The 25493-nt window shown below is 47.6% G+C and overlaps 5 protein-coding genes across 7 annotated transcripts; 2 read left to right on the top strand and 3 right to left on the bottom strand.

The window, feature by feature from the left end:
* Positions 1-13: 13 nt before the first annotated feature.
* LOC100835379 (DIBOA-glucoside dioxygenase BX6) lies at positions 14-1452 on the bottom strand. Its single transcript, XM_003561607.4, has one exon. The coding sequence runs from the start codon at positions 1413-1415 to the stop codon at positions 291-293; it is 1125 nt and encodes a 374-aa protein (XP_003561655.1). The 5' UTR covers positions 1416-1452; the 3' UTR covers positions 14-290.
* On the top strand, positions 1328-4728 carry LOC100835074 (protein TRIGALACTOSYLDIACYLGLYCEROL 2, chloroplastic). The gene is made up of 6 exons (XM_003561606.4): positions 1328-1434; positions 1718-2334; positions 2660-2989; positions 3681-3796; positions 4202-4292; positions 4391-4728. The coding sequence occupies exons 2-6, from the start codon at positions 1840-1842 to the stop codon at positions 4481-4483; spliced, it is 1125 nt and encodes a 374-aa protein (XP_003561654.1). The 5' UTR covers positions 1328-1434; positions 1718-1839; the 3' UTR covers positions 4484-4728.
* Positions 4729-13011: 8283 nt separating this feature from the next.
* On the top strand, positions 13012-17109 carry LOC100834766 (bidirectional sugar transporter SWEET16). Of its 3 annotated transcripts, none has more exons than XM_014898289.2 (8): positions 13013-13312; positions 13408-13578; positions 13653-13750; positions 13850-13886; positions 14005-14215; positions 14341-14502; positions 16348-16467; positions 16584-17109. In XM_014898289.2, exons 3-8 carry the CDS (start codon positions 13714-13716, stop codon positions 16953-16955), a joined length of 939 nt encoding a protein of 312 aa, XP_014753775.1. In that variant the 5' UTR covers positions 13013-13312; positions 13408-13578; positions 13653-13713; the 3' UTR covers positions 16956-17109. The 3 variants fall into 3 exon arrangements, with proteins under 3 accessions (XP_010228639.1, XP_014753775.1, XP_024313822.1); XM_024458054.1 differs by having other exon boundaries at positions 13013-13337; XM_010230337.3 differs by having other exon boundaries at positions 13012-13578; positions 13680-13750.
* Positions 17110-19616: 2507 nt separating this feature from the next.
* On the bottom strand, positions 19617-20588 carry LOC100846136 (phylloplanin). The gene is made up of 2 exons (XM_003557900.4): positions 20338-20588; positions 19617-20212 (listed from the first exon to the last, which is right to left on the bottom strand). Exons 1-2 carry the CDS (start codon positions 20498-20500, stop codon positions 19854-19856), a joined length of 522 nt encoding a protein of 173 aa, XP_003557948.1. The 5' UTR covers positions 20501-20588; the 3' UTR covers positions 19617-19853.
* A 3178-nt stretch (positions 20589-23766) lies between these two features.
* On the bottom strand, positions 23767-24850 carry LOC100845833 (phylloplanin). Its single transcript, XM_003557899.4, has 2 exons — positions 24332-24850; positions 23767-24237 (listed from the first exon to the last, which is right to left on the bottom strand). Exons 1-2 carry the CDS (start codon positions 24498-24500, stop codon positions 23966-23968), a joined length of 441 nt encoding a protein of 146 aa, XP_003557947.1. The 5' UTR covers positions 24501-24850; the 3' UTR covers positions 23767-23965.
* Positions 24851-25493: the final 643 nt, after the last annotated feature.

Genomic DNA, 25493 nt, shown 5'->3' with positions numbered 1-25493 from the left:
AAGGAGCAATAAATCATCATGTCAAACTGAAATTTCTATTAGAAAAGCATAACTTGCCGCCCCAAATTCAGATTCCGACTGTCTCCCTGCTACAATTTGGACTTTGATCTCCAAAGCAGTATGCCAGTATGGCTTAGATTTCACAATAAATTGACAGTGCAAGCTAACTGATAGTTATTGTTTCTTTCAGTCATCCATATCCATGATGTTTGGACTGCTGAACGACAAGAGATGCAACATCATCCCAGGATAAATTCATCCAAGATGAAACTAATTTCGCCATTGGGCGATCAGAGCCTGAAGTGTTGCAGTGCAGAGCGGCCGTGGAGGCCGGTCTTGACCCTGTAGTGCTGCCGGAGCAGCTCCTCCACCGTGGCGCTCCTGTACCGCGCGCCTCCGTCGCCGGGGCCGGGCACGATTGGCCGGAGCACCCTCGCGGACGCGGCGGCGGCGTGCGTCCGGAAGAAGCAGGCGGCCGACACGCGAGGCCCGACGGCGCTGGCCAGGACCCGGTGCTCCACGCTCTTGAACCTATCGTTGGACATGAGCTGCAGGAAGTCTCCGACGTTGACCACCAGCGCGCCGTCCACCGGCGGTACGTCCACCCACACGGAGGACGACCGAGCACCGGCGTCGTCGAGGTCAACGAGCGCCTGGAGGCCGCCGATGGCGTCCTGGAGGAGCACGGTGAGGAAGCAAGGGTCCGAGTGCGCGGCGGTGCCCAGGGCGAGGTGCGGCTCCGGGCACGGCGGGTAGTAGTGGCAGCCCAGGCTGAGCGCCTCCAGGCACATGGCGTCTTCCTGCTCCTCCAGGCGCCCGCGGGGGAGGCCTAGCGCCTCCCACAGCAGGCCCAGGAGCGCGCCGCCCAGCGCGCGCACCAGCCCCGCGTACTCCGCCGCAACGCCCCGTAACGCCGGCGGGATCTCCTCCTCCGGCGCCGGGCCCACGGGCGGCGGCGCGAGCAGCTCCTGCAGGAACAGGGTGTCGCGCCAGTTGGCCGGCGCCGGCGAGCGGAACAGGTCCACGTTGCTCTGGTACCTCACGCGCCTCCCGCCGGCCACGTCCCTGTTGTAGTACGCCCGCTTCCCGGCCGCCTCGCCTTCGTGGAAGCGGCGTACCGCCGCGAGCATCCCTGACATGGCCTCACGCGGCAAGCCGTGGTTCACCACCTGGAAGAAGCCCACCGTCTCCGCTGCTGACTTCACGGCGCCGACCACTTCGGCCCGCGGCACGCCGGCCGCGAGGTCGATTACCGGGACCGTGAAGCGAGGAGCGTGGGGGTAGTCTGAGTAGTCCGGTGGGTGGTGGAAGATGGCGGGGACGGCGGTGATGCCTGCGTCGACGAGGCCTTTCACGCCGGCCATGGTGTCGTCGAAGGCCCTCAGCGCGCGGAGGCGGTCGTCGGACTCCTCCATCGGAGCACTGCGCGACAAGGTAGACCTCCGCCTCGCTTTTTTATTCTGTTTATGTGGATCAAAACCCACGTGAAGGCGTGGCTCTTTGCCGTTGGTACAATACAAGTACAACGACTAAAGATCTCGTCTTCCTAGTTCCTCCCACCATGGCACATGCGCAAACCAGACCCCGTCCTTTCGCGGAGTACTATCTTTCTGTCTCTTTCCTCGATTGCGGATTGTGCCAAAACTGCCAGTCACTGAAAACGAGACCCAAATCGGAGTACGTTCATCTGTTTATTTGCAAGGTGCGTGTTGTGTAGGCTTCCGGATTCGCGCACCGCCATTTCCCTTCCCTGCTCGCCCACTGTTCGTCCAATTGCCTCCAAGGACCCACCCTCTCCGCTACCCCCACCAAGCGACCGGGGACACGCGGCGGGCAGCCATGGCGACCAAACACTTGCGTGCTCCCCCGTCGGCATCTTCCCCCGCCCAGCCTCGCCGTGTCTTCGCATTAAGCCTCGATGTAAGGCCACGCGGGAAGCACGCGCCAATGCGGGTGGCGTGCGCGGCTAGGGCAGGCGGGGCCTCGCCTCCGCCGTCATCGTCCGATGGTGGCGACAGCGAGAACTCGTTCGCCGCGCTCGTCGAGGCGCTCTGGCGGCGGGCGGCGGGGGACTACGGGTTCGGCAAGCGCAGTGTGTGGGAGGGCGGCGTTGGGCTGTTCATGGTGTCCGGCGCGGCGCTCCTCGCGCTCGCGCTGGCGTGGCTCCGCGGCGGGTTCCAGCTGCGGTCGCGGCTCAGGAAGTACCAGGCCGTGCTCGAGTTCGGCCAGGCGTGCGGGATCTGCGTCGGTACCCCGGTGAGGATCCGCGGGGTGACGGTGGGCAATGTTGTCAGGGTCGACTCTTCTCTGAGCCGCATCGATGCCGTTGTTGAGGTATGCTTCCTTGTTTATCCTCTTCAGTAACAGCTCCTCCATTTTAGACGCAAATCAAATCTGTCATGCAATTTTTTCTTCGTGAAGTGTGTGACAATGGTAAGGTAAGAACATACACAAACGACTCTGAGAATATGAGATGATGCTTGTCAATGCTGCTTTAGTATGAACTCTGAAGCTATAATGAGTAGTTCTTGACAGCACACGAATGGTATCATGATAATTCCATCCAATTTGATCTATAGCCCACAGTCTTGCGTCTGTATGCTGGCACGTGGAAACTTGGTTACTTTATAGTATCTTGAGTAATTTGCAATCTTGGCAGGTTGACGATGAGAAGATTGTAGTCCCTAGGAATTCAGTGGTCGAGGTCAACCAGTCTGGTCTCTTAATGGACACACTAATTGATATTACACCGAAGGATCCGCTTCCCACACCCTCATTTGGCCCACTCGATCCAGATTGCTCGAAAGAAAGACTAATTCTCGGTGACAGAGAGAGGATGAAAGGGCAGGAAGGGGTAAGCTTGGATGCACTGGTTGGAATATGTACCCGTCTGGGGAGAGAAATGGAGGAAATAGGTGTTGATAAAGGCTATAAATTGGTTGAGAAAGTTGTACATATAATGGAGAAAGCACGGCCTCTTATTTCAAAGGTATACACCTCCTTCTTCTCGCAGCATTTCGTTTATGCTCTTTTTTACCTTTAACTTTGATGATCATTCATTCAACAATTGTATTTTACTTATTAAGATTTCGTGACTGAATATTTTACTTATTAGGTATATGTAAATTGTATTTCAACCAGATCTTTTTTACCTTTAACTTTGATGATCTTTCATTCAACAATTGTATTTTACTTATTAAGATTTCGTGACTGAATATTTTACTATTAGGTATATATAAAATGTATTTCAACCAGATCTTTTTTACCTTTAACTTTCATGATCTTTCATTCAACCATTGTAGGAAAGGCTCCACAGTATATATATTGGTCTGACATGCAAATAGATTTTGCATTACCTCTTAATTTCTTCTGAAATCCAAACACACTGGAAGCTTGACCATTGGTTAAGAGTCTAAATCACTTCTATGTCTAATTTATTTATGATAAAATTTCCGCCAAGATGAGATTGATCGGCCTTCTAACGTTAACAAATCAAATTTGTTCATTAGTGGGTTGCTGATTTACATCTTGGAACTGGAAGGATGTTGAACTTGCTCCAAACATGTTCTTTCTTTACCTCTCTTTTTTTGAATATAAAGTGGAGATATTTTTGTTGTTGTTGACATTTGTTCTGCAGTTAAACATCACATTCATAATGCTAAATGGTACCTATGGAACAGATCGAAGGTTTATCTGAAGAAATTCAACCTTTGCTACCGGAGGTCCGTGATAGTAATCTACTGAAGGATGTGGAAAGTATAGCTAAGGGTCTTGCTGATGCATCTGATGATTTAAGGTACCGATAAAATAATTATCATATATCATCTGAAGACTATAATGCATTACTCTCTTGCATCTAGTTACTAATGAACAAATTTTATCATAAATATACTTATGATAAAACTGCACAACTTTGTTGTAAATGGACTCGATCCTTGTTCAATATTGAAGATTCTTCACAATATATTTGCTAGTTACTGTGAATTAGAGCTATCAGGTTCCTGAAGATAAGTCCAGTTAGCTGGAGATATACTCTTTTTACACAATGCAACTGGTGTCCGGACTAGATGATTATCAATTTTATTTTCTGTTTTTTTTACTTAGCACCTGCATGGTGTATAATCAACCGCGCTTTATATGTGACATAGGTCGAGCTAATATCGTGATGCAATTTTGCACTTAATATTCATGTCACTTGCAGACGGCTGAAATCATCTATGCTTACCGCTGAGAACACTGATCTCATCAAGCAGTCTATTTTTACACTTATATATACGCTGAAGAATATTGAGGTTTGAGCTTTGATAAATATATTCAAGGTAGCTTGCATTTCTCAAACTTGTCCGACTATCTCACAAGATCATTGTTTGTCTGTTTGTGTGTGTCCTAGAGTATCAGCTCGGATGTCTCCGGGTTCACTGGTGACGAGGCAACGACGAGGAACATCAAGCTTCTGATAAAATCACTTAGCAGACTGTTGTGAGCTCGTGATGTTCCTGTCCTGCATTGTCGAGGCTAACGCTGACTGTCAACGGGAATACACGAGAACCCGGTAGGACTTCACCTCACCAGAGGACGCAACATATAGTAGGATGACTAATCGATCTTTCATTTTTCTTTTTCTATTCAAGTGTCGTGCATTCTTTGTGATTTTAGCACAGCTCATAAATTGATCATATTTTCTTGCGAAAATATACAAGGATGAGTTTCTACCCATGATTTTTGCCACGTTACAAAATGTTGATAGGTTCACTTTTGCTTATTTGAAGTTCAACGGTCACTGCGCTTTAAGTTCACAGTGCAGGTGGTTCTTGGGGCACATTTGGCATCTAAGTTCACCATAACCACATTGGATCCATTATCCATACGGAGCAGCGATCATCTCCTCCACGCCACGGCTATCCACGACGACCCTCCCTCCGCTTCAACGTCCTTGGCAAACACCGACAGCTCTGCATTCTTCTTCGCCATCTCAACCCCTGCTTCCCCTCGCATAAGCCAGCACGGATCCTCTGACTTGGTGCCTTTTGACTTTGAGTCACTGGCATGTGGGGCCTACAGCTGGAGGGCCCACCTGCAGGTGACTCAAAATCACAAGGCACCAAGTCAGACAATCCATGGTGGGCATAAGCCTCCTGACCACCTTGGAGATCTCCTCGCTGGTGACCAAACAATGCATCATCCGATCACTCGTCCTCACTGACCAAACCGCGATCCTGAGCTCATCGGCCAGAAGCTTGACGCTCTCCGGCACGGAGTTCCACCTAAAGTGAGTCAGGAAACCTCGCATCGCACGCTAGGATGTCGCAGGATCTCCGGCTGGTCCACCCATTTTCTTACCACCAGCCCCCTGCCCTTGATCCGGTCGTCAATCACCTATCCACAACTCAACTTAGAAAATGCAATTATCTCATTGTGATAGATTTCTCTTTTTTTTACATTTATTTGAATTAATTTTGTTTCATCAATGCACTAATGTAAGATGTAAGATATGGCACTAAAAGATAACTTATTGCACAACATATTCGATTGATTTTTCTAAGTGACATAAAACACCTGAGGCCTTATTTGATACTAGAGTTTTTAGGGTGTTTTGTAGGGCATTATCCACTCCAAATTGAAAAGCACTAGAAACTCCAATTGGTTGTTTGGTAGTAAGAGTTTAAAGAGAATAATCTCTAGTTTTTCTCCACAAAACACTCCATTTTTTATCAAATTAAAACACTTATCATAGTAGTATTGTATTTTTTTAGAGAGTTTTGGTTGAACACCCAAACATCTCAAAAGTACCAAAACACTAGTGATGAAAAAAATATACTAACACCAAACAAGTCCTAAGGAACACTGTCTTATTTGATTGTACATGTCCTTATTTTTCTTTGACAACAAATCAGGAATACAACGGCCTATGGATAAGAATTGACTGGCCAGCAGCTCTGTTTATAACATCAGACGCTTGACGGATCACCCCAAAAGCATACCTCAGTGCGCCCAGCATTCCATACCGCTCTCCGGACCGGACGTAAGCCGTGTGCATAGGCCATTCGCAGAGAGAAAATAGCAAAATCCGTTGCGAACTGCTCCCACCCACTACCTACTCCGCTAACCGCGAGTTCGCAACGCTATCAGTCTATCACTCGTCGACGTCACTGTCGGGGAACCGATCGTTCCGGTGCGAGGCCCCGCTCCGAGGAATAGTTACCCCATTAATGTTAAGTTTTGGGCTTTATCAGTTGATTCAGTTGGGCCATATAGTTTATATAAAGGAGAGAAGGCTATCTCTTATACTTACTGTTGAGATTAGAAATTAATAAAAAGCTCCTGTTTCTCTCTACTCCCTGTTATTCATCTATTTTACTGTACTTCAGGATTGTGTGTGTGATCGACTCCTTCGACTACGATCTTGGTGTGCAACCTCGGGACCGGCCAGCCGGCAGGAGTTGCACAACACGTTATCAGCACGAGTCTCTCCCGGACTTCATCGAGCCTACTCCAAGCAGGCTCTCGTAAATCACGGAGCTATTAGATCCGAAATTTTATTGCAAAATGTTGTGTTACGATTCCGATTTTACGATTAGATTATTTTTCGGATTTTTCTACCCACGGTATGGATTTCCCTTGCGAGATGTTGCCGACCAAGTCGCCGGCCAATGCCGGTCATGCTTGCCGAACGAGGGACTTTTTGACCATTACCATGGGGAGACGGTGTCGCACTGTTGTGCTTCACCGCCGGGCACCGCGGGCTCCACGCCGCGAGCCGTCCAAAGCCTACGACAAGCGCCGTGGAGTGCCGCCGGACGCAATGAACTCGCCACCGCATGGAGCTGCCATAGCAAGCGCGTCGTCAAGTGTTGCTGCTGCCGCGGCCATACGGGCATGGATGCTGCTCCCTGCCGCCTCTGGCACGCCGGTCAACGCCGCAACTGCCTCAGGCACTCGCCGCCGCCCCTCGGGCGCGAATGCCATCACCGTAAGCCTCCTGGATGCGCGCGAGCGCCAGGGCTGCGCCTCCGGTCGCACGTGCCGTTGTGAACGCCGCACGGGGGCGCCCGCTGCCGAGTGCGCGTGATGCCGCCCCCGCTTGGTGCGCTTTCTGCAGTCACCCCGCGCCCTAGCCGTTGCTCCGTTCGCGGGCGCGAGCGCCGCCGCCGCGACTCGGGTGCGCGCAGGTTACCGCCACTGCATCGAGCGTCGGGCGCCGCCGCCACGACCTAGTGCGCGGGCACGGGCCGTCCCCACCTCGTGCGCGGGCTGCCGCACGGGCCCCGCCGTCGCGCCTCTACTGCTGCCCTGTGCGGCGGGCCACCGCCGTCGCTCCATTTTCGGGCATGAGCGTTGCCGCCGCGCCACGGAGCGCACAGGCGCAGGCCGCCACGGACGCCGCCTCAGTCGCAGGCACAGGCCGCCGCCGCCACCCAAGGGGAAACCCTAATGAGGGTTGGCGCGACTGGGCTGGGCCAGGCGAGGCAGGGAGTTGGGCCACCGGCCAAATAGGCGAGTGGGCGGGCCAGATTCGGTCTAGGACGGTAGATTTGCATTTCAGCCCTTGGTCTTTCTGTAATTACGCGCATTGTTTACTGTGCTGTGTTTTTGCGACTAAGGCCTTAGAGTCAATTTTTGCTGAAATCGCGTATTTTGGCTCAAAATGGCTTTGGGAATGTGTTTTTGGGGCTAATTTTCACGTTTAGAAAACGTTTAACTTGCCATCTCTATGCACATGCTTGTATTACCATGTTTTACCGTTGTTGATTAATTGTAAATATGCTTTACTGCTTTTAATCATTAAGTAAGACATGAACTCGCATGTTTTAAATATTGGAACGTTGTTATGAACAACTATATCATTTTATCACATTTATGCGATGGGTTACATGAGGTTACCTCGAGATTATATGTTGAAATCTCGTAAAAATTCACATTAATGATATGAACCACGAACCTGCAGTTCGAGGAGCTGACCTAAAATGGTTGGACTTGATTTTTGGATGTGGATTTGTTCTCGGAGCTTGGTAGCTTTTGAGGAGGTTGATCGGCTTGGTGTCTTGTTGACTACCGCCACCACCCTGCGAGGAGAACATTTAGGCATTGCACCATCCCTTTGTACTTTTGGACAAGTACATACATGTTGAGAAAGTGTTATGCTTTACCAGATGGTCCTGGTTCCACATGTGTTGTTCATCCTCGCATGTCATAAGTATTTTCAGGCTATGTAATAGCGCGAGGTTTAACTTCGCTATAACTCAGAGGGGGAGGCGCAAAATGGAAGCACTAACTGATTCTATTAAGCTTGGCCAACCCCTGTTGAGTTTGTGTTATGTGTGCTTTCACACACGTCTCTCCCGACTATCGCGACCGTGATAGCTGATAATGGGATGAGACCATGCCGAACTGTGACATATGCGGAGGATGAGGACACCATCGTCAAGTGCACTAGGCCCTTCTAATGATTCATTTGCCAATTGATTTTGATGATTCTATGATATAAAATCACCTGAGGTGGTTGTATATGCTCTGAGCAAGCAAAACATTGTTCTTTCAATGCTTGGATGATTTGTGAGTTCATCCATTAATTCCTTTATTTAATATTGATGGCTTGTTATGTTTTGAAATATGTAATGCATTTATTTAATTCTGTTGCTAGTTCCTTGCTTCATTAATTAATTAGATGCTATATTTTAGAACACGTGGCGCTCGAATGGAGGAAACGTGCCTTGTGGATAGTTGTACCACAAACGCCATCTTGAGAGAAACTCATTATTTCAAGTCCATTAAAAAGACTTTGGGGAGTATAATGACTATCACACAGGGCGAGTCAAAAATAGTAGGCTCTGGACGAGCTACTATCATACTCCCCATGGGAACAATTTTTCTCATTGAGGAAGCATTATTGTACCCAGAATCGACTCGAACTCTCTTGAGTTGTAAGGACATCCGCGCAAACGACCTCCGTGTGGAGACCGATGATGATAATGGCAAAGAGTGCCTACTTATCACAAAGCGCGATGCCCACGGTAAGCACGTTGTTGAAAAATTCACTTCATTCGACACTGGGCTTTACTACACTAAGATAGTAGCGTCGCCCGTATACACTACCTTAAAGACTATATTTAGAAGTTCTGAACTATTTTGCTTATGGCATGATAGATTAGGCCACCCGGGTATTAGAATGATGAGAAATATAATTAACAACTCAAATGGGCATGGGGTGAATGTTAAAAATTTCCCGAATCATGATGATTTCGTGTGCTCGGCATGCGTGACGGGGAAATTAATCATTCGACCATCACCATTGAAAGTGAGGGATGAAATATCTGCGTTTTTGGAACGCATCCAAGGGGATATATGTGGTCCGATTCAGCCCCTTTCGGGGCTGTTTCGATACTTCATGGTGCTCATAGACGCTTCGTCTAAATGGTCCTGTGTTAACTTGTTGTCTACACGGAACCATGCCTTTGCCAAGTTGATGTCGCAAATCATACAAATGAGAAATAATTTCCCGGATCATCGTATAAAGTCTATTCGAATGGACAACGCTGGAGAATTTTCTTCAAAAGCGTTCGATGATTATTGTATGGCACTTGGCATTAAGGTTGAGCACTCTGTACCTATGTCCATACGCAAAATGGACTAGCGGAGGCATTGATTAAGAGGATTAAATTCATTGCCAGACCACTCCTTCGGGCTTGTAATTTACCAACCACGTGTTGGGGGCATGCAGTGTTGCACGCCGCAAATCTCATCAACTATAGACCCACGGCCTACAACATCCATTCACCTATCCAACTAGCGCAAGGGTCGACACCGAAAATTTCCCACCTTCGTAGGTTCGGTTGCTAGGTATACATACCGATACCACCCCCTCAGCGATCAGCAATGGGACCGCTCCATAAGTCGGGGATATACGTTGGTTATGAGACTGTGTCCATAATCAGGTATCTGGACCCCATGACAGGAGACTGTCATACGGCCTGCTTTGCTGACTGCATTTTTGACGAGGATCTCTTCCCGACTTTAGGGGGAGGAAATCAACCTCTTGATGAGAAAAGTCGAGAATTGACGTAGCAAGCCACGGGGATCCATGCAAATGACCCGCGCATAAGTGAGACACATAGAGAAGTCCAAAAGATAATAGATTTCCATGCTTTAGCGAATCAACTGCCTGATCACTTTAGTGACTTGAGAAGTGTGACAAAATCACATGTGCTTGCGCGCAATGTACCGGAAAGGGTAGAAATACCCAAGGATCCTGTGGGTCTACCCGCTCGAGTCCAAAGGCCTAAAAGGACGAGAAATCCGGTTCCTCAAATCCCAAGTACTTGGGGACGCTCGACGAAAAAGGACAAGGGGGATTTATCACACTCGGTTACTAAAAAGCCCCGAGAGAGTGAGGGGAGCCAATTGAGACCTGACACAAGTACGGAATCTCCAGCGCAAGGAATTCCGGACTTTAACCTTCCAACAGTGGAAGCACCCAGCGGAGATGTGAGAGCACACATCGGCGCAGAAAAACTAAAGGACCTCGCTCCAGGAATGGGAAATCCTGTTGAGACAGAGGATGCGCATGATGCGCCCCATGACGAAATGGCCACATATTATTTTAACACGGGAGAGTCAATAAACCGAGCGACTGCTAATGTCGACATAAACTTTGCTAAGAAAATTGCCGCAATCATCGATCTTGACCCCGAGCCTAACTCGCTCACTGATTGTAAGAAGAGGTTGGATTGGCAGAAGACAATAGCTACCGAATTATTATCTCTGCACAAAAGAGAGGTTTTTGGACCTGTGTGTCGAACCCTCCCCACGTACGCCCTATCGGCTATAAGTGGGTATTTGTCCGCAAGAGAAATGAAAATAATGAGGTAGTACGGTACAAAGCAAGGTTAGTTGCTCAGGGGTTTACTCAACGACCTGGGGTCGATTATGAGGAAACCTACTCCCCGGTCATGGATGGAATTACCTTTAGATATTTGATCTCAATGGCAGTCAATATGGACTTAAAAATCAAATTGATGGATGTTGTTACTGCTTACCTGTATGGTAAATTGGATTCGGACATTTATATGAGGATACCTGATGGTCTCCCGGTTCCGAACCAAGACAGAGCAAACAGAGGTCTATACAGTGTTCAACTCAGGAAGTCAATGTACGGACTTAAACAGTCGGGTAGAATGTGGTATAATTGCCTGAGCGATTTTGTACATGAAAAGGGCTACACGAGCCATGAAGATTGCCCATGTGTATTTATACGGCGATCCCAAGATGGATTCTGTATAATCTCGGTGTACGTAGATGATTTGAATATCATCGGTACACCTAAGGATATTGAGCAAGCAAGTTCCTACTTGAATTCGGAATTTGAGACGAAGGATTTAGGTAAAACCAAATTTTGTCTAGGTTTGCAACTGGAACATTCCCATGATGGGATTCTAGTGCACCAATCTACCTACACTCAAAAGGTGTTGGAAAGATTTGGATTTGACAAAGCATATCCTTCAAAGACTCCCATGATTGGGCGGTCATTACAGCAAGACAAGGACCTTTCAGGCCGAAAGAAGAGGGCGAGGAAGTTCTGGGTTCAGAATTTTCTTACCTGAGTGCTATTGGAGCACTCATGTACCTTGTGAATTGTACACGGCCGGACATTGCGTTCGCCGTCAATTTGCTGGCTAGGCACAGCTCTGAACCTACCAAACGGCATTGGAAAAGTGTTAAGGATGTTTTTCGGTATCTGCAAGGGACCAAAGGTCTTGGGCTATTTTATAGAAGGAATCAAGATCTATCTTTGATAGGCTATACCGATGCTGGGTATTTGTCGGACCCGCATACATCCAAGTTTCAAACTGGATATGTTTTTCTATGTAGTGGAACTGTTGTTTCATGGAAATCGTCAAAGCAAAGTCTTGTATCGACTTAGACGAACCACTCAGAAATCATAGCACTATATGAAGCATCACGTGAGTGTGTATGCCTTCGACGGATGGTTCGCCACATTCAGCAGATCTGTGGGCTGAACACCGTCCAGACCCCCACCATTATCTATGAAGATAATGCAGCTTGTGTTGCAAAAGTACAAACGGGTTATGTGAAGAGTAATCTCAACAAGCTTATAAATCCTAAGTTTTTCTATGCACATGAGTTGCAAAAGATGAACGAGGTAAAGGTCTTGCATACTAAGTCGTGTGAAAATCTTGCTGATTTGTTCACTAAGTCACTACCGGCATCCACCTTTGAAAGTTGTGTGCGTGGAATCGGTATGTTGAGACTTAGGGAAATGCAAGGTTCAGGGAGAGATACTTCACATACTCATCGATAAATCTTGATCATGGCGATCAAGTACTTATCTTGGAGATTGAGTAGGTTGTACTCTTTTCGCTCAGCAAGTTTTCTTGTGTTTCTAGGTTTTTAACGAGGCAATCTGTGCAACATAACAACGTATCATATGCGCTCTTTCTCCATGTGTTTTCCCACTGGGTTTTTCTGAAGTTTTTGAGACATATGGTACACGGGTATCGGCCCAAGGGGGAGTGTTGGGGAACCGATTGTTGGGGTGGGAGGGCCACCGAAACGTGTGCCCCCCTCCACCCCTTGAGGAATCGTTTCCCCACTAACGTTAAGTTTTGGGTCTTATCCTTTTGACTCAGTTAGGCCGTCTAGTCTATATAAAAGAGAGGAGGCTACCCCTTATACGTACTGTTGAGATCAGAAATTAATAAAGAGTTCTTGTTTCTCTCTACTCCCTGGTGTTCATCTATTTTACTGTACTTCGTGATTGTGTGTGTGATCGACTCCTTCAACTATGATTTTGGTGTGCAATCCCAAAACAGGCCAGCCGGCAGGAGTTGCACAACAGTCACCTCTGTTCTCCCCCCCTCTCTCTCTCTCTTCCCGTGACGTCCATGTCTCCGGCCGGGCAGGCCACACCGCACACCGGACAAAGACGGAATCGGGTGACGCAGGAATTAATATCTAAGATTCTTTATTTCGTTTCACAGGCCGGGCTTGTATCCAGCGCACGCACGGAGCTTGGCTGCTCCCACTTCCGCGTCGCGTCCATGGCGCAACGTGTCCGCTGTCCAGAACGCGCGGCGTGTCGTCGACCTCCCGTCCATGTGGTGCTCACCCGATTCTGTTCCGTTCCCATGGCCGGGCGTCGCTTTCCATTTGCCTTTCGGCCTCTCTCACTCATCTAAACTGAGCTTCTAGTACAGAGCAAGTGAGAGAGCGTTGGGAAAAGCTAAGGAGACTCACTTTTGGTGGTGCTTGCAACGAGACTTCTTGCCCCCGATCGACTAGTTCGGAGAGGCAAAAGGTTTAATTAGCGGACCATCGACGTGGTACACGGTGGTTTGGAATTACTGTTTAGCTTCTTACCGGTTGCTTACCTACGTTTGCTTTTTTGGTTAGGAAAGGGAAGATTGGTAAAGTTAACCTTTAGGTCAAGGAAATGTCCGGGAATGGAGTTCGCGCATGTTCGACGTGTCGACCGACCGACCGGAGGACTGACGATGTGGCCCGCCAGAAGATACGTGTGCCGACATTGTAAAATCTGATGCGTGTTTATCGGGGAAGATCCTGGTACGTATAACCAAACGCTTGAGAACCTGAGTGTTCTCTATATATGGCCATTCATGTGAGCGTCATCTTCGTAGGTCCAGACTCAATTAATCTCCCTATAGACTCAATCTCAGTTATACGGCGCAAGGGGTTCCAATGGCCGCCGATCCAAGCTTCTTCGTCGGAATCGTCGGTCAGTTCGAGATCCACGGTTCCTCCATCCTCTTGCTTAACTGACACTGGTTCGCTCTCAAGTCTGAACACATATCATTCTGTTTCTTGTCTGCAACAGGGAACATAATCTCCATACTGGTCTTCACATCCCCAATGTGAGTTGAGCTACCGATGCCGAGATTATGCGAGTTTGTAGCAGCAGCACGACTGGGAGAGCGAAGCTGATGTGCTGTGTGCCTGTGTGTGTTTGCTTTGCTTGCATGATTGATTCAGCGGGACTTTCCGGAGAGTGGTGCGGAACAAGAGCACGGAGGAGTTCAGGTGGCTGCCGTACGTGACCACCCTCCTCGCCACCTCCCTCTGGGCCTTCTATGGCCTCCTCAAGCCCGGCGGCCTCCTCATCGTCCCCGTCAACGGCGCCGGCGCAGCGCTGCAGGCCATCTACGTCGTGCTCTACCTCGCCTACGCCCCCAGGGAGACCAAGGTGCGTCCATCCATCCTGCCTGAATCGGAGGCTGCTGTGTGCCGTGTTCGTGGTTCAGGACTCAGATGTGGAATCTGAAATTCCGAATGGATTTTGAGTTTTTGTAACTGTGGTTGATTTTGCAGATCAAGATGGCGAAGGTGGTGCTGGCCGTAAACATCGTCTTCTTTGCGGCAGTCATCGTGGTAGGGCTGGTGGCTTTGCACGGCGCCGTCCGGCTGTTCGCGGTGGGTCTGCTGTGCGCCGCGCTGACCGTCGGGATGTACGCTGCACCCATGGCCGCAATGGTCAGTAAGATCGATCACCCCATCTGTTTATTACGTCATCTTGCCTCCGTTAAAACAAGGAAAAAAAATACAGTTTGGGTGAAATTCTTTTTCAGAAAACTTTTCGCTGGATAGTTAGTCTGAGTGGTTATACTTCAGGGCTTACGTACCTTACCTAGGGACTAGGGTGCAAAGGACAGCCGGTCCAATAAATCATCAATGCCGTTTTCGACCGGAAAGGACGTGGTTGCGATCACGCCACGTGTGTTGAGGTAATATGTCCTTCGTAAACGGCAACTTTACGTCCAGGAATCGATGTGACAACTTTAGTTACGTGATGGTGACAACTTGGCCCGTCACGCAGAGAGGCTAGGTTGTGAATGTTCGCTCCCTCTGTGTTCCCATCGTCAATCTATAACATGTGATTCGCTCAAGAAAAAATTATAATGTGTGACATCTCCAACACAAATTTAAAATATGTGAGATTGATACAAGGACAACATGCTTTTTCGACCATGTATCAATATCTTGTAAAGAAGGATTATTTCTGAAGTGAGGGTATGTGATGTACCCGTCAACATGCCACAAGGTAGGTATTTTAAAATAAGACAAAAAAATATTTGCAAAGTTTCACAAAAGGCCACATTTATCAATATTTTTAAAAATATTAATAAGAAAAACATAAGAACAAATGTCATGCTACTGCACGATGAAAAACACATGTAGCTGAATAAGGAACTTCAAGTTGTTTGATTACTTTTTTGTTGGAAAACGCAAAAATTTCAATGGGATTAGAAGTATGACATAGTTGTCATCGAAACAAAGAAAAATTTCAAAAGCTTGGACTCGATAAGAAATTTTCTTCAAACTTGAATGCAACGTGTATCAAAGAGACACTTCGTAAGTTTCTTAATATCCTACAAATCAAACAAGCTCATAGAAATCTCCAAGGATTCTAATTTTACAAGATTCCTTTGAGCGAGAGAAGCCCTAACATCTTTGTAGTCTGAACTTCCTTTAATCTCGAGATCATTCCGTGTTTGTGTGTAAACAAAGAGAAATATCAAAAACGTCCGTCACCTTTTTGATCTGGCATGCATGAACGTTCTTTTTGGTTGGGATTAAAAGTGTTTTTTGACTTTTGACTTATAAGCGACAAAAATACCTATTTAGTTGCTTTTGACTTTGACTTTTTGCTTATACCATCGTCTAACGATATCAAGCCAAAAATCATAAACAGTTTTAACCCCAACCAAGCCCTAGTGGGTGTTTGGTCTCAAAGTCGTTTTCCTTGGATTCTCTGGAAAGCAAAAGCACTAAACAGCTAGCGCCGTCTGAGCATGCATCAAATCGTCCTTGAATAATTTGAACCACACGTCCACACCCACTCACATAAATTCATGTAACCATTAGTATGTCGACTGACTCAATTCCCACTATCCAGCTACTACCAGTCTTGCATGACACTGCTCTGTTTTAACGACAAGCAGTGGAGTTTTAGATTCCCTATTAAGATTTTTTTAATGTTTTTCCAATGAATCTTTTCATTAAAGAAGGGAGCGTCTACTATTTCTCAGTTGATTTCAACAATTATAGCCATTCGATTAATTTCTTTTTCATATTTTGTATTTGCATAAATCTTGCAATATTAGATCAGGCAGATTTTAGTCTTGACTTATAAATAGTTACGGAGTAGTTCTCATTGAATTTTCCGCACTGGACGTAAGCCCGACGGAGCAATGCTGAGTCGCCTTATAAATAACAAAATGGTTAAAACAAATGAATAATTCTACTGCTATACAGTATATCTCTAAACTTGAAAGGACTTGACATGGATCTTTTAACTATGTGATGGTATGCATGCAGAGGACGGTGGTGAAGACGAGGAGCGTGGAGTACATGCCCTTCTTCCTGTCCTTCTTCCTCTTCCTCAACGGCGGCATCTGGAGCGTCTACTCAATGCTCGTCAAGGACTACTTCATCGGGGTACGCACGCAACCACGCACCCAACCCTCCAGATATGCATGGACATAGAGAAAATCTTTGCAAACTGAGATTAATTAAACTCTTGGCACCACTAATTGTTTTATTGTTACTGCTAGATCCCCAACGCCATCGGTTTCGCGATGGGCTCGGCGCAGCTGGTGCTGTACATGGCATACCGGAACAAGAAGAAGGCTGCGGCAGGGGCGCTCAAGGTGGACGAAGAGGACGAGGAGAAAGGGGTGGTGCACCTAATGGGGCAGGTGGAGCTGTCGCAGAGGAAAGCGTCGTTGAAGAAGGGGCTGAGCCTGCCGATGCCGTCGTCGCTGCCGTCCCCGCTCCATGGCTTCGGGAACCTCATCAAGGCCTTGTCCGCCACGCCCCTGGAGCTCCACTCTGTCATGCACCAGCACGAGCGCGTCGAGATCAGCGCCAGGGACGAGGAACCCAACGACGACCGGCACACCTCCGGTCATCGAAGCGATACTTAATACGGAGTACTAACTATACTGACAAATGTAGAGTGTTTTCGGAAGCACACGGTGGTCGTACACTCGTACGTAGTACGTATTTCAGTATTTGGGCAGGAAGTAATCGCAGGGCCAAGATTATTCCGTTTGGAATGAAAATGTGTCGTGCCAACAATTTATCTGTCGGGTTTATTTGGCCAGGCAGGAGCAGCTGCCAGCAGAACGCCTGGTTCCTGATCCCAACTGGGCGTACAGGCAAAGCGCAAACAAACAGCTAGCCCTGAACTGATGTTGCCTCTTCGGCAGCTGTTCTTGCTTCCATCAGATCATCAATCAGACGGCCAAGATCACGATGAGAGGAGCCTCCTTCCGCGATGGCCGCCTGAGCCTTTGCGGAGAGGTCGATAACCTTGCTCCTGGCCACGTCCCCTGGCCCTCCGGGTGCATAAATCTCGTCAGGGCCCGTGCCACGGCTTTGGCTGGGATAGCCTCGTGTTCTTCGTACCTCGCACGCCGGCACCATCCGGCCACAGCCGCTCCCCGATCCCGAGCACCTCCGTGAGCAGCCTCTCGGTGATGAACTGCTCAAACACCATTGGCCATGTAAGCACCGGCATGCCCGTGTTAGGATTAATCTTAAGTTTGAGTCTAATTAGGTAAGAATTGGACCCCGTGCACTAGTACTGTCGGCCGGCACCCCGGGGTTCTCGACGCCCTCTGGGAGGCCGTCCACGGCCGGGAACCGGTATGTCGCGATCTTGGCCGGCATGCCGTCGGCTGCGTGACCGTGCCGTTTGAGGAACAACTGGACGAGCGGCACGTTTTGCGGGTGTCACCGCGACGGTGGCCTCGATGGCGTTTGCGCTGGCCGTGACGAGATGAGCGGCGAGGTCGGTGAAGGGGCCGATGTGGCTGGTCGGCGGTCGCGAAGCAGGGGATGAGCAAGACACGGAGCTTCTTGGTGTTCGTAGAGGCCATTTTCTAGCTAGGCGACTCGGTGTTGGATTTGTGTCCCCATACTCAAATAGCCCGTGGGACAGAAGGATATATGCCTAGACGGAGAAAGAAGAAAAGTCACAGGCCTTCTCTTAATTAAAAGATGATCTCTTCACAAAAATGATAAGGCAAAGATAAGACAAATTTATCATTATACTATATTTCACCTTTTTCTTAGCATTTATTTAGTTAATTTTATTCATCTACACATTAATTCTAAGATAGAACACTAAGAGATAATCCATTGTACAACATGTTTTGTTGTCTTTTCTAATTGACGTGGAATGCCTACGATAAGACCGTCTTATCAACCATTGTACGGGGCTGTTTGGATGGTGACCAAATGTTACCCTACCAAATTTTTGGTCATTGACCAAGATTTGTTTCTTGTTTGGATGAGAACCAATTATTTGGCAAGCCAAAACTCCACTACCAATTCTAGTTCATTATTTTGGCCGAAGTTAGCCAACTCATGGGCAAAAAAATCCTCAACCAAATTTTTGGCAACCAATTTTTTGGCAAGGCTACTATGAGCTCAAACCAAACAGCACCTACGTGCCCTAATGTTGGTTTGTTGTACCTACAACCGATGAACTGATGAGTGGCATTTAGAATCTCGGATAGCAGGATCCGTCAGAGCGAAAATGTTGCTTTCAGACGCCGCGTGGAGGACGCAGCTCCTTGACGTACGGCTGCTGCCGTGGTGGGTAGCTGACAGGTGGGGCCGGCCCCACGTGTCAGGCACACGGCCGTACGTCAGGGGATCCTCATCCCCACGTGGAAGGGTTAACGGGTCGGGTTAATGATAATGTGCCATCCGACAAGTGGGCCCCACCTTTAAGAATTCAACTCAAACCGCGAAACCATCCGGTTTTGGGCCGGTTGAGACAATCTGACTCAAAATGTGTGGTTTTCCGTACGTTTTTGCATTAACTGTCCAAAAACCGTGGTTTTCTAAAATGCGGAAAATGCATTCACAGTCGCTGAACTTGGTTCCGTATTTCTACCGTATGAGTGCGTCGCCTGTGTCAACTGAGCTCGATTTTTTTGCAATTTGCCCTTGATGAATAATACCACGAGGGACCGAACAGTGAATTCCTTGGGGGCTAAATTGCAAAAAACGTGTTGGGTTGGCACAGGCGACACACGCATACGTACAAAATGGTACCTATAACCGTACCTGGGACATTTCGACAATTTCAATGACCGTAAGTATCGATTTCCAATATACAGTGATTAAATTGAGAATACAAACCAAGTTGGTGATTGCGGGTGTATTTTACTTCTGAAATTCATTGTTTATCTGACGATGATGAAATATGCAACTTGGAATATCTTGAAGGAGAGGAATTGGAGGGTTTTCAAGAACGAAGACATCTTCACTGAGAGTGTTGCGTCGTTGATCAGGAACGGTCTTAACTTCTTTAGACAGGTGTTTTGGGAGTCCTCTGGTTGTTGTTGTACATTTAGTCGCCCTTTTCTGATCGGTACAGTTTCCCCTCTTCTTAACGAAAATGCAGAGCACCTGCTTATCTCTAAAAGAAAGCTTCATAGGCACTACCCGTTGGGCTTAACCTTAAGATATGGTAATGGATGATGAACTGCATAGCATTCATATCCTGAAGTCAGACATGAGAGCGCGCGCGAGCTGTGTGTCAAACCGTGCGAGAAGAACAATTTAGCAAATGACATAATCACACACACGTAATATATAGCTTTATTTCCCACGAACATGCATACAGCGGTACGGAATACTGATTATAGCAAATGGTAGGAACACATATCACGATGATGCGACGAAATACTACTACATAAAGCAGGGTGATCGACCATTAGGTCCACTGTTTCATACGTATTGATTTCTGCTGCTTAATTAATTAGGTATTAATAATTCCGAGCGCCACGCCGGGATCGATCGAGTCTCTAGACGAGAGAGAAGGGCAACGGGACGATGTTAAGGATGCCACCGAGGAGGCCGCCAACGATCTGCCCGATGAGGCCAATTATACTGCCAAGGCCGCCGAGGCCGCCAGTACCGCCGCTGCCGCTGCCGCTGTCGGCACCCAGGAGCTGCACCGGCGCAGCCAGCGTGCCGGCGACGCTGGCAAGGGACACGTCGCAGGCGGCCAGCGGGGTGAGCACGACCACCTTGCACTGCTTGCTAAGCAGAGGCATGAGCAGCGACGGGCTGACCTTGCCCAGGTTTATGTTGAACGCTCCGCTGCCGTCCGTCGTCGCGCGGGCGATTTCCGTACTGCCGCACACCAGCTGCAGATCGGCGTCTGTCCGGAGCAATTAAATCAAGAAAACATGCAACAATACACGATCGATCAGATGGCCGGAGGTCAGCACCGTTGATTAGGCATCATTGATTCAGGTTAACTTGAAACACGGGGCGGTTGCTTACTCGGGAACGCTGGGACGGCAGCCACGTTGATGGAGCTCCCCGCGCTGCATGGCACCACGCCGGCGACGAGGGCAAGGGGAGCCTGCTTGTTCGCCTCCGCGCCGAGACCGGCGATGACGACTAGGAGGACAGCAGCGAGGAGAAGGCTCTTGGAGGCTGCCATTACTTACTTAGTATAGGCACGCTTCTTTGATCAGCTCGACTTCTCTGCTGCTGTATGAGCGAGATTGATCAGGATGTGCTGATGAGTGTGGTGGCTCATGCTGCTGCATGGATCCCCTTTTTATAGGCGTACGAGGAGGACAAGTTGACGCGGGTTTTCGCGACTATGTACGTAGCTCCAAAAGAAGTCACAGGCTTCACTGAATCACCGTGCATGCGCATGCCTCGCGGTGCCCAATCGGGACACGCTTCCGAGTGACCGAGTTTCGCCCGCGTCGGGCGTGGAAGGATCCAAACAATTTGGCCCAAATGCACGCGCGCGCGCATGCATGGTCCAAGCAGCAAGAATCCCCCGGCCCGATCTAGAACTGGATTACTGGAACCATGCGCGCGTGTAGTAGTAGCACATGCCAATCTAGACGATTATCATTTGTAAATGATGGCATATCGATCGGATCGAGCTCGACATGCCAAGCTAGACGTCAGTCTATCATTTGTAAATGATGGCATATCGGATCGAGCTCGGTTCCTTGGATCAACCAACGTTAATTTGGTCACGGAGCCTTCAGCCTTTGCATGCATTGGCTTGAATATGCCAATATGCATGGTACTAGTACGAGCTGGCCTAAGGATGTGCGCGTGATCCTTGCGGGGTGGCCTTCCACGGCGTGCTCGTTTGGAGCATGCCTGTGTTTTGTTTTCATATGCCTAGCAGTGCCAAAGAAGACACATCCATGTCCTTGTCCATCGGATTCGTACTTCCTTCCCCGTGAGTCCATGCATGATCATTATCCGGTGCTGCGCTGTTCTGTTTTGTGCCTTTGGTTGCTTCCATACTGGCTTTGCTACCGCCGCGCGTGTAAAAATTGTTGTCTAGCTTGGAGAAGATTATCTACACCGCTCATCTATTTCGAAGTCTTAGTTTGAGGTTGATGAACGATCGATGTTATGCTAAAGATATTTTATAATTTGCTGGAAGAAAATTATCCGCAGAAATAGAAAAGGTTACATAGTCATCATCAATCAATAAAAGAGCAACTTCGGTCTTCTGCACGCGAGCGTTGTGCGTGATATATGTAGCATTTGGGTAGTAACCGATGTTTATAGAAAAGAAAAGAAAACATAAAACTTGGTTGAAAAAGTTGAATTATCATAATCCATCACAAACACAACCTAGCTAAGTCCACAAAAAATATTTACTTTTACTGGCCTAAAAATAAATGTGCAAGATATATCTTTACCATCGATTCTTCAATGTTACCCAACGAAAATTAGTTATGCATTTTCAAAATTAATGTGCAAACTTGGTTTAAAAATGTGGGAGTTGCACATCCTACACCTGGAGTTACATTAGTCCATCTGTTTCAGTTTATAGGTCATGCACGTACCCCTAGATCGTTAATTTGCCGAGGTAGTATTACAAAAGATATATCAACTTAGATATATTCTCTAATAAACTTGAAATCCAAAATGATGTGTACAGGTACAACTGAATATGCTTTTGCCAATGTAAAGAGGAGTAAATAAATAAAAATGGTTTTGCTATATGGAGAAGTCGCATGTTATGTTTTTTTGGTTGGACATCAGTCGATGTGCTGACCCGCCGATGAATCTTAATCCAATGACCGCACCTGGGAGTGAAAATGGCACCCAGATCTTAAGATAACGGTTTTGATGTATCAATTGAGATTTAAGTCTTCTGCTTAAATTTTCGTTTGGCTATGTCTCAGGCGCCTGATTTTTATACAAAAGACTTAAATCCCAGTCGATGTATCATAGCCCTTGGATTAGTATTTGGACGCAATTACACTCTCTTGTTCCTCGTTGTTCCAAATCTCAGAGCACAAACCATATCTAACGTCCGGAGAATCAATTTATCTCTAACTAAAAATCAGGCGCCTTAGATATAGCAAAACCGTGAATAATATACCGAGAGGAAGCAAATATGTGACGCTGGTTGTGTTAGTCGACCAGATAGTGTGTTTGAGATATAAGTTAAACTTTTGGGTTGCCTGAACCGCTAAAGTTCCATGACTAGTGGTCTGCTTCTCGGACCTCGGTCCCTTAGATCATTTAGTTGAGGTCAAGAAGTGGGTTATGTGTTTAAGTCGCCAAATAGCGTTGGGTGGTTAGGCAAGATTAAGTTATTCCGGTCAATACGATCTAACCCTCTAGTCCAGAATTATACTAATCAACTAGGAAGCTAGAAGAACTTAATCTAATGCTAGATAGACACACAAAAAACAGAGAGAGTACAGTTCGACTATCTCCAAATCAGGGGAAGTACATCAAATTGGATTCCAAGTAGTTCCGACTTCCGAGTTCCAACCCCTCGCACTTGGGCACATGGCCCATCCAAGTATTCTAAACTCTCTCGTCCGGCATGGCTCCTAATAAGAGGGCAACTATCATTTTATCAAAGCCTTGATACAAGCCGCAAGAAACCCTAGCCGCCCGGCAGCCGAAGAGTTTGCCATGTTCCCATTTCAATCTTCGCAAGTTCTCCTTGTTTCCCTAAAAAAAAATTCTCCTTGTCTCTGCTAGCTATTCGATTGGCTGGAAATAGAGCATACATATCCAAAACGTGGATATAGTAGGCCATGAGCCACCCATATATTTTCACCAGCCCATATACCAAGTAATTTTTTTAAAGACCAACTTGACTCAATATCCATACAAACATTGGCCCACCTTGGCCCATAGTTCTAGATCCGCCACAGGCTGGAGACAGAGATTTAGTTTTTAGCTTCTATATGAAAGTTGTGTGTTCTTGGTGGCGGTGTTCTGGTAGTGCAGAACACATTCAAGTCATTTCCTGGCATTCCATCCCCGTCTTAACATGGCTGAAATGGTTTACTCCATGAAGCTTTTGGTTCACACAGCTTGCCTTTCGTGATTTTTTATTCTTTCTCATTGATTCGATAATAAAACAACAGTTTAGTAGTCTCCCGGTCATTGTGTTCAAATGTTTTAGATTCTCACATGTTGGTGTAGACAACTGATATGACTCTTCAAAATCTAAGAGGTTATTAATCAAACGTATTGGGTTTGGTTTTCTGCAGCTTCGTCGCTAATAGAGACAACGAGTAATATATGACGATGGAGCTAGTCAGCTAGAGATCTGTTGGCTTCGAACAACTTGCGGTAAGTTTTTGGTTCTATGAGAGATCCTTATTAAGCTTATTGAATCAATATAGCAGGATCATTATTTAAAGAAAAACTTTTCAAAAAAAATATATGCTGGTACATACCGTACATCAACACAGATTCGATCAGGGTATGATTTGGATTCTCTTATTCCATATATGCTGGTACATACCGTACATCATATCGGTTGTTTTGCTCCATTCCATGAAATACATATACGAAGGAGTGCATTTATATTAATGTCCTCTGTTCTCATGGCATGACTTACGCATATTGTCAGGCCACAATGCTGCATGCGTCGAGTGGAACCGTGGATCGATCAGCTCATGCGGAAGGAGAAGCCGGCGGGGGCGAGCTTGAAGATGCCGCTGAGCAGCCTGGCGAGCGGGCCCTGCAGGTAGGACACGAGCGCCCCCGCCGTGGGCAGCCTCCCGTCGCACTTGACCAGCGGCGTGTCCACCACCAGCTCGCAGGCGCCGACGAGCGCCGCCAGCGCGTTGGTCATGTCCGTCTCGATCGCGAAGGACCCGTTGCGGTTCGTCCTGGCGCCGGCCACCACGTTGCCCCCGCACCGCAGCTCCACGTCCGCGTCTGCGCGCAGTCACCGCGCGTCAGTGCCCACAACAAAGCCGCCGTGCACATATAGATAGACAGATGCATGCTCTGCATTCTTGCTTTTTACTACCTGGGAACGCTGGAGAAGTGGCGACGTCGATGAGGGTGCCGGTGTTGCAGGGCACGACGCCGGTGATGACGAGCTTGCCGAACTTGGTCTGCGCGGCGGACACGGCGCACATTGCCGCGACCGTGGCGATTGCCAGAAGAACGGCAACGGCGGCACCCTTAGACGCCATCGATCGCTATACCCAGTTGGGCCGGCCGGATTAGAGTTTAAGTACTAGTAATTCGCTCTACTCGCTTTGGTGTCACTCGATGGACGCCGAGCGTGCTATTTATAGGCGGGCTTGATGGTCCATCAGGTGATATCAGTCTCGCTGATGCTATTAAGAATCTGCACCAAGTGTGAATCGACCTGATGGTGAACTCGCCCTTCCTTTTGGAACCGGTCATGCTAGCTGTTTTCACCACCAAATTAAGTGTGCTCCAAAATTGCCTCTGAGAGGGACACCAAAATTGCGCATTAGTTTGCACAATCGATCAAGAGCTAGCTATCGATGTCGGCAAGTGTTCCTTCCAGAGATGATCTCGTTTGCCGTCCTGTTTTTAGGTCGCCTTTTCCGCCACCATTGTTTCATTTGCACTACGCGCAAATACGCAGTAGTGCTTCAGCGCCATGATTGCATAACGTGTGTGTCTAGAACAACCACACTTCCGGCCTTACGTAATTAGGTTCCCACTCGTTTTTGAGCCCATTCAAGAAGGCCGGGACCCATAAAAGCTAAGAACTGATCATGAAGGCCGCGCGTGAATGCGTTGAGAGTGGCCGACTCAATCGATGTGACCATGCATGTGAATCACATATGTATACTCTTTTTTGTTGGAACTACCATGGTGGCCCACACGAAATGCGCGGGCTAGACCTGATGTTTTTTTTTGTACATCTGTCGATGACTTTTTCATTTTGTACGTTGTTCGATTTCCCTGCCATACTGCTATACTTCATTTGATCGGGTTTATAATGCCCGCACGACATTTTATAAGGGACTTTGGCGTAACATTACTTGGTAATAGGACGTAATTGCGACGCAAAAGAGATATCGTTGTATTTGTATTCGAAAACTCAATAAATCTTACTACAACGCTTATATAACTACATTTTTTTAATAATTGTTCGTCAAAGTTTGGCACAAAATTCAATTCAGATATTATAAATCCGCATGGAGGGA

The sequence above is a fragment of the Brachypodium distachyon genome, chromosome 1 (assembly GCF_000005505.3).
Source record: "Brachypodium distachyon strain Bd21 chromosome 1, Brachypodium_distachyon_v3.0, whole genome shotgun sequence".
In the NCBI taxonomy this organism is placed as follows: Eukaryota; Viridiplantae; Streptophyta; class Magnoliopsida; order Poales; family Poaceae; genus Brachypodium; species Brachypodium distachyon.
The sequence above is the reverse complement of the archived record's forward strand: the minus strand, read 5'-3'. Positions and strand labels throughout refer to the sequence as shown.

What these genes read in the sequence shown, in the direction of transcription:
- LOC100835379 (XM_003561607.4), bottom strand. Translation starts at nt 1,415, where the DNA reads ATGGAGGAGTCCGACGACCGCCTCCGCGCGCTGAGGGCCTTCGACGAC.
- LOC100835074 (XM_003561606.4), top strand. Translation starts at nt 1,840, where the DNA reads ATGGCGACCAAACACTTGCGTGCTCCCCCGTCGGCATCTTCCCCCGCC. An exon ending in GCATCGATGCCGTTGTTGAG is followed by an intron (nt 2,335 to 2,659) that starts GTATGCTTCCTT and finishes CAATCTTGGCAG; the next exon opens with GTTGACGATGAGAAGATTGT. An exon ending in CACGGCCTCTTATTTCAAAG is followed by an intron (nt 2,990 to 3,680) that starts GTATACACCTCC and finishes CCTATGGAACAG; the next exon opens with ATCGAAGGTTTATCTGAAGA.
- LOC100846136 (XM_003557900.4), bottom strand. Translation starts at nt 20,500, where the DNA reads ATGGCAGCCTCCAAGAGCCTTCTCCTCGCTGCTGTCCTCCTAGTCGTC. An exon ending in TGCCGTCCCAGCGTTCCCGA is followed by an intron (nt 20,213 to 20,337) that starts GTAAGCAACCGC and finishes TGCTCCGGACAG; the next exon opens with ACGCCGATCTGCAGCTGGTG.
- LOC100845833 (XM_003557899.4), bottom strand. Translation starts at nt 24,500, where the DNA reads ATGGCGTCTAAGGGTGCCGCCGTTGCCGTTCTTCTGGCAATCGCCACG. An exon ending in CACTTCTCCAGCGTTCCCAG is followed by an intron (nt 24,238 to 24,331) that starts GTAGTAAAAAGC and finishes GACTGCGCGCAG; the next exon opens with ACGCGGACGTGGAGCTGCGG.
- LOC100834766 (XM_010230337.3), top strand. Translation starts at nt 13,714, where the DNA reads ATGGCCGCCGATCCAAGCTTCTTCGTCGGAATCGTCG. An exon ending in CTGGTCTTCACATCCCCAAT is followed by an intron (nt 13,887 to 14,004) that starts GTGAGTTGAGCT and finishes TGATTGATTCAG; the next exon opens with CGGGACTTTCCGGAGAGTGG. An exon ending in TCAAGGACTACTTCATCGGG is followed by an intron (nt 16,468 to 16,583) that starts GTACGCACGCAA and finishes TGTTACTGCTAG; the next exon opens with ATCCCCAACGCCATCGGTTT.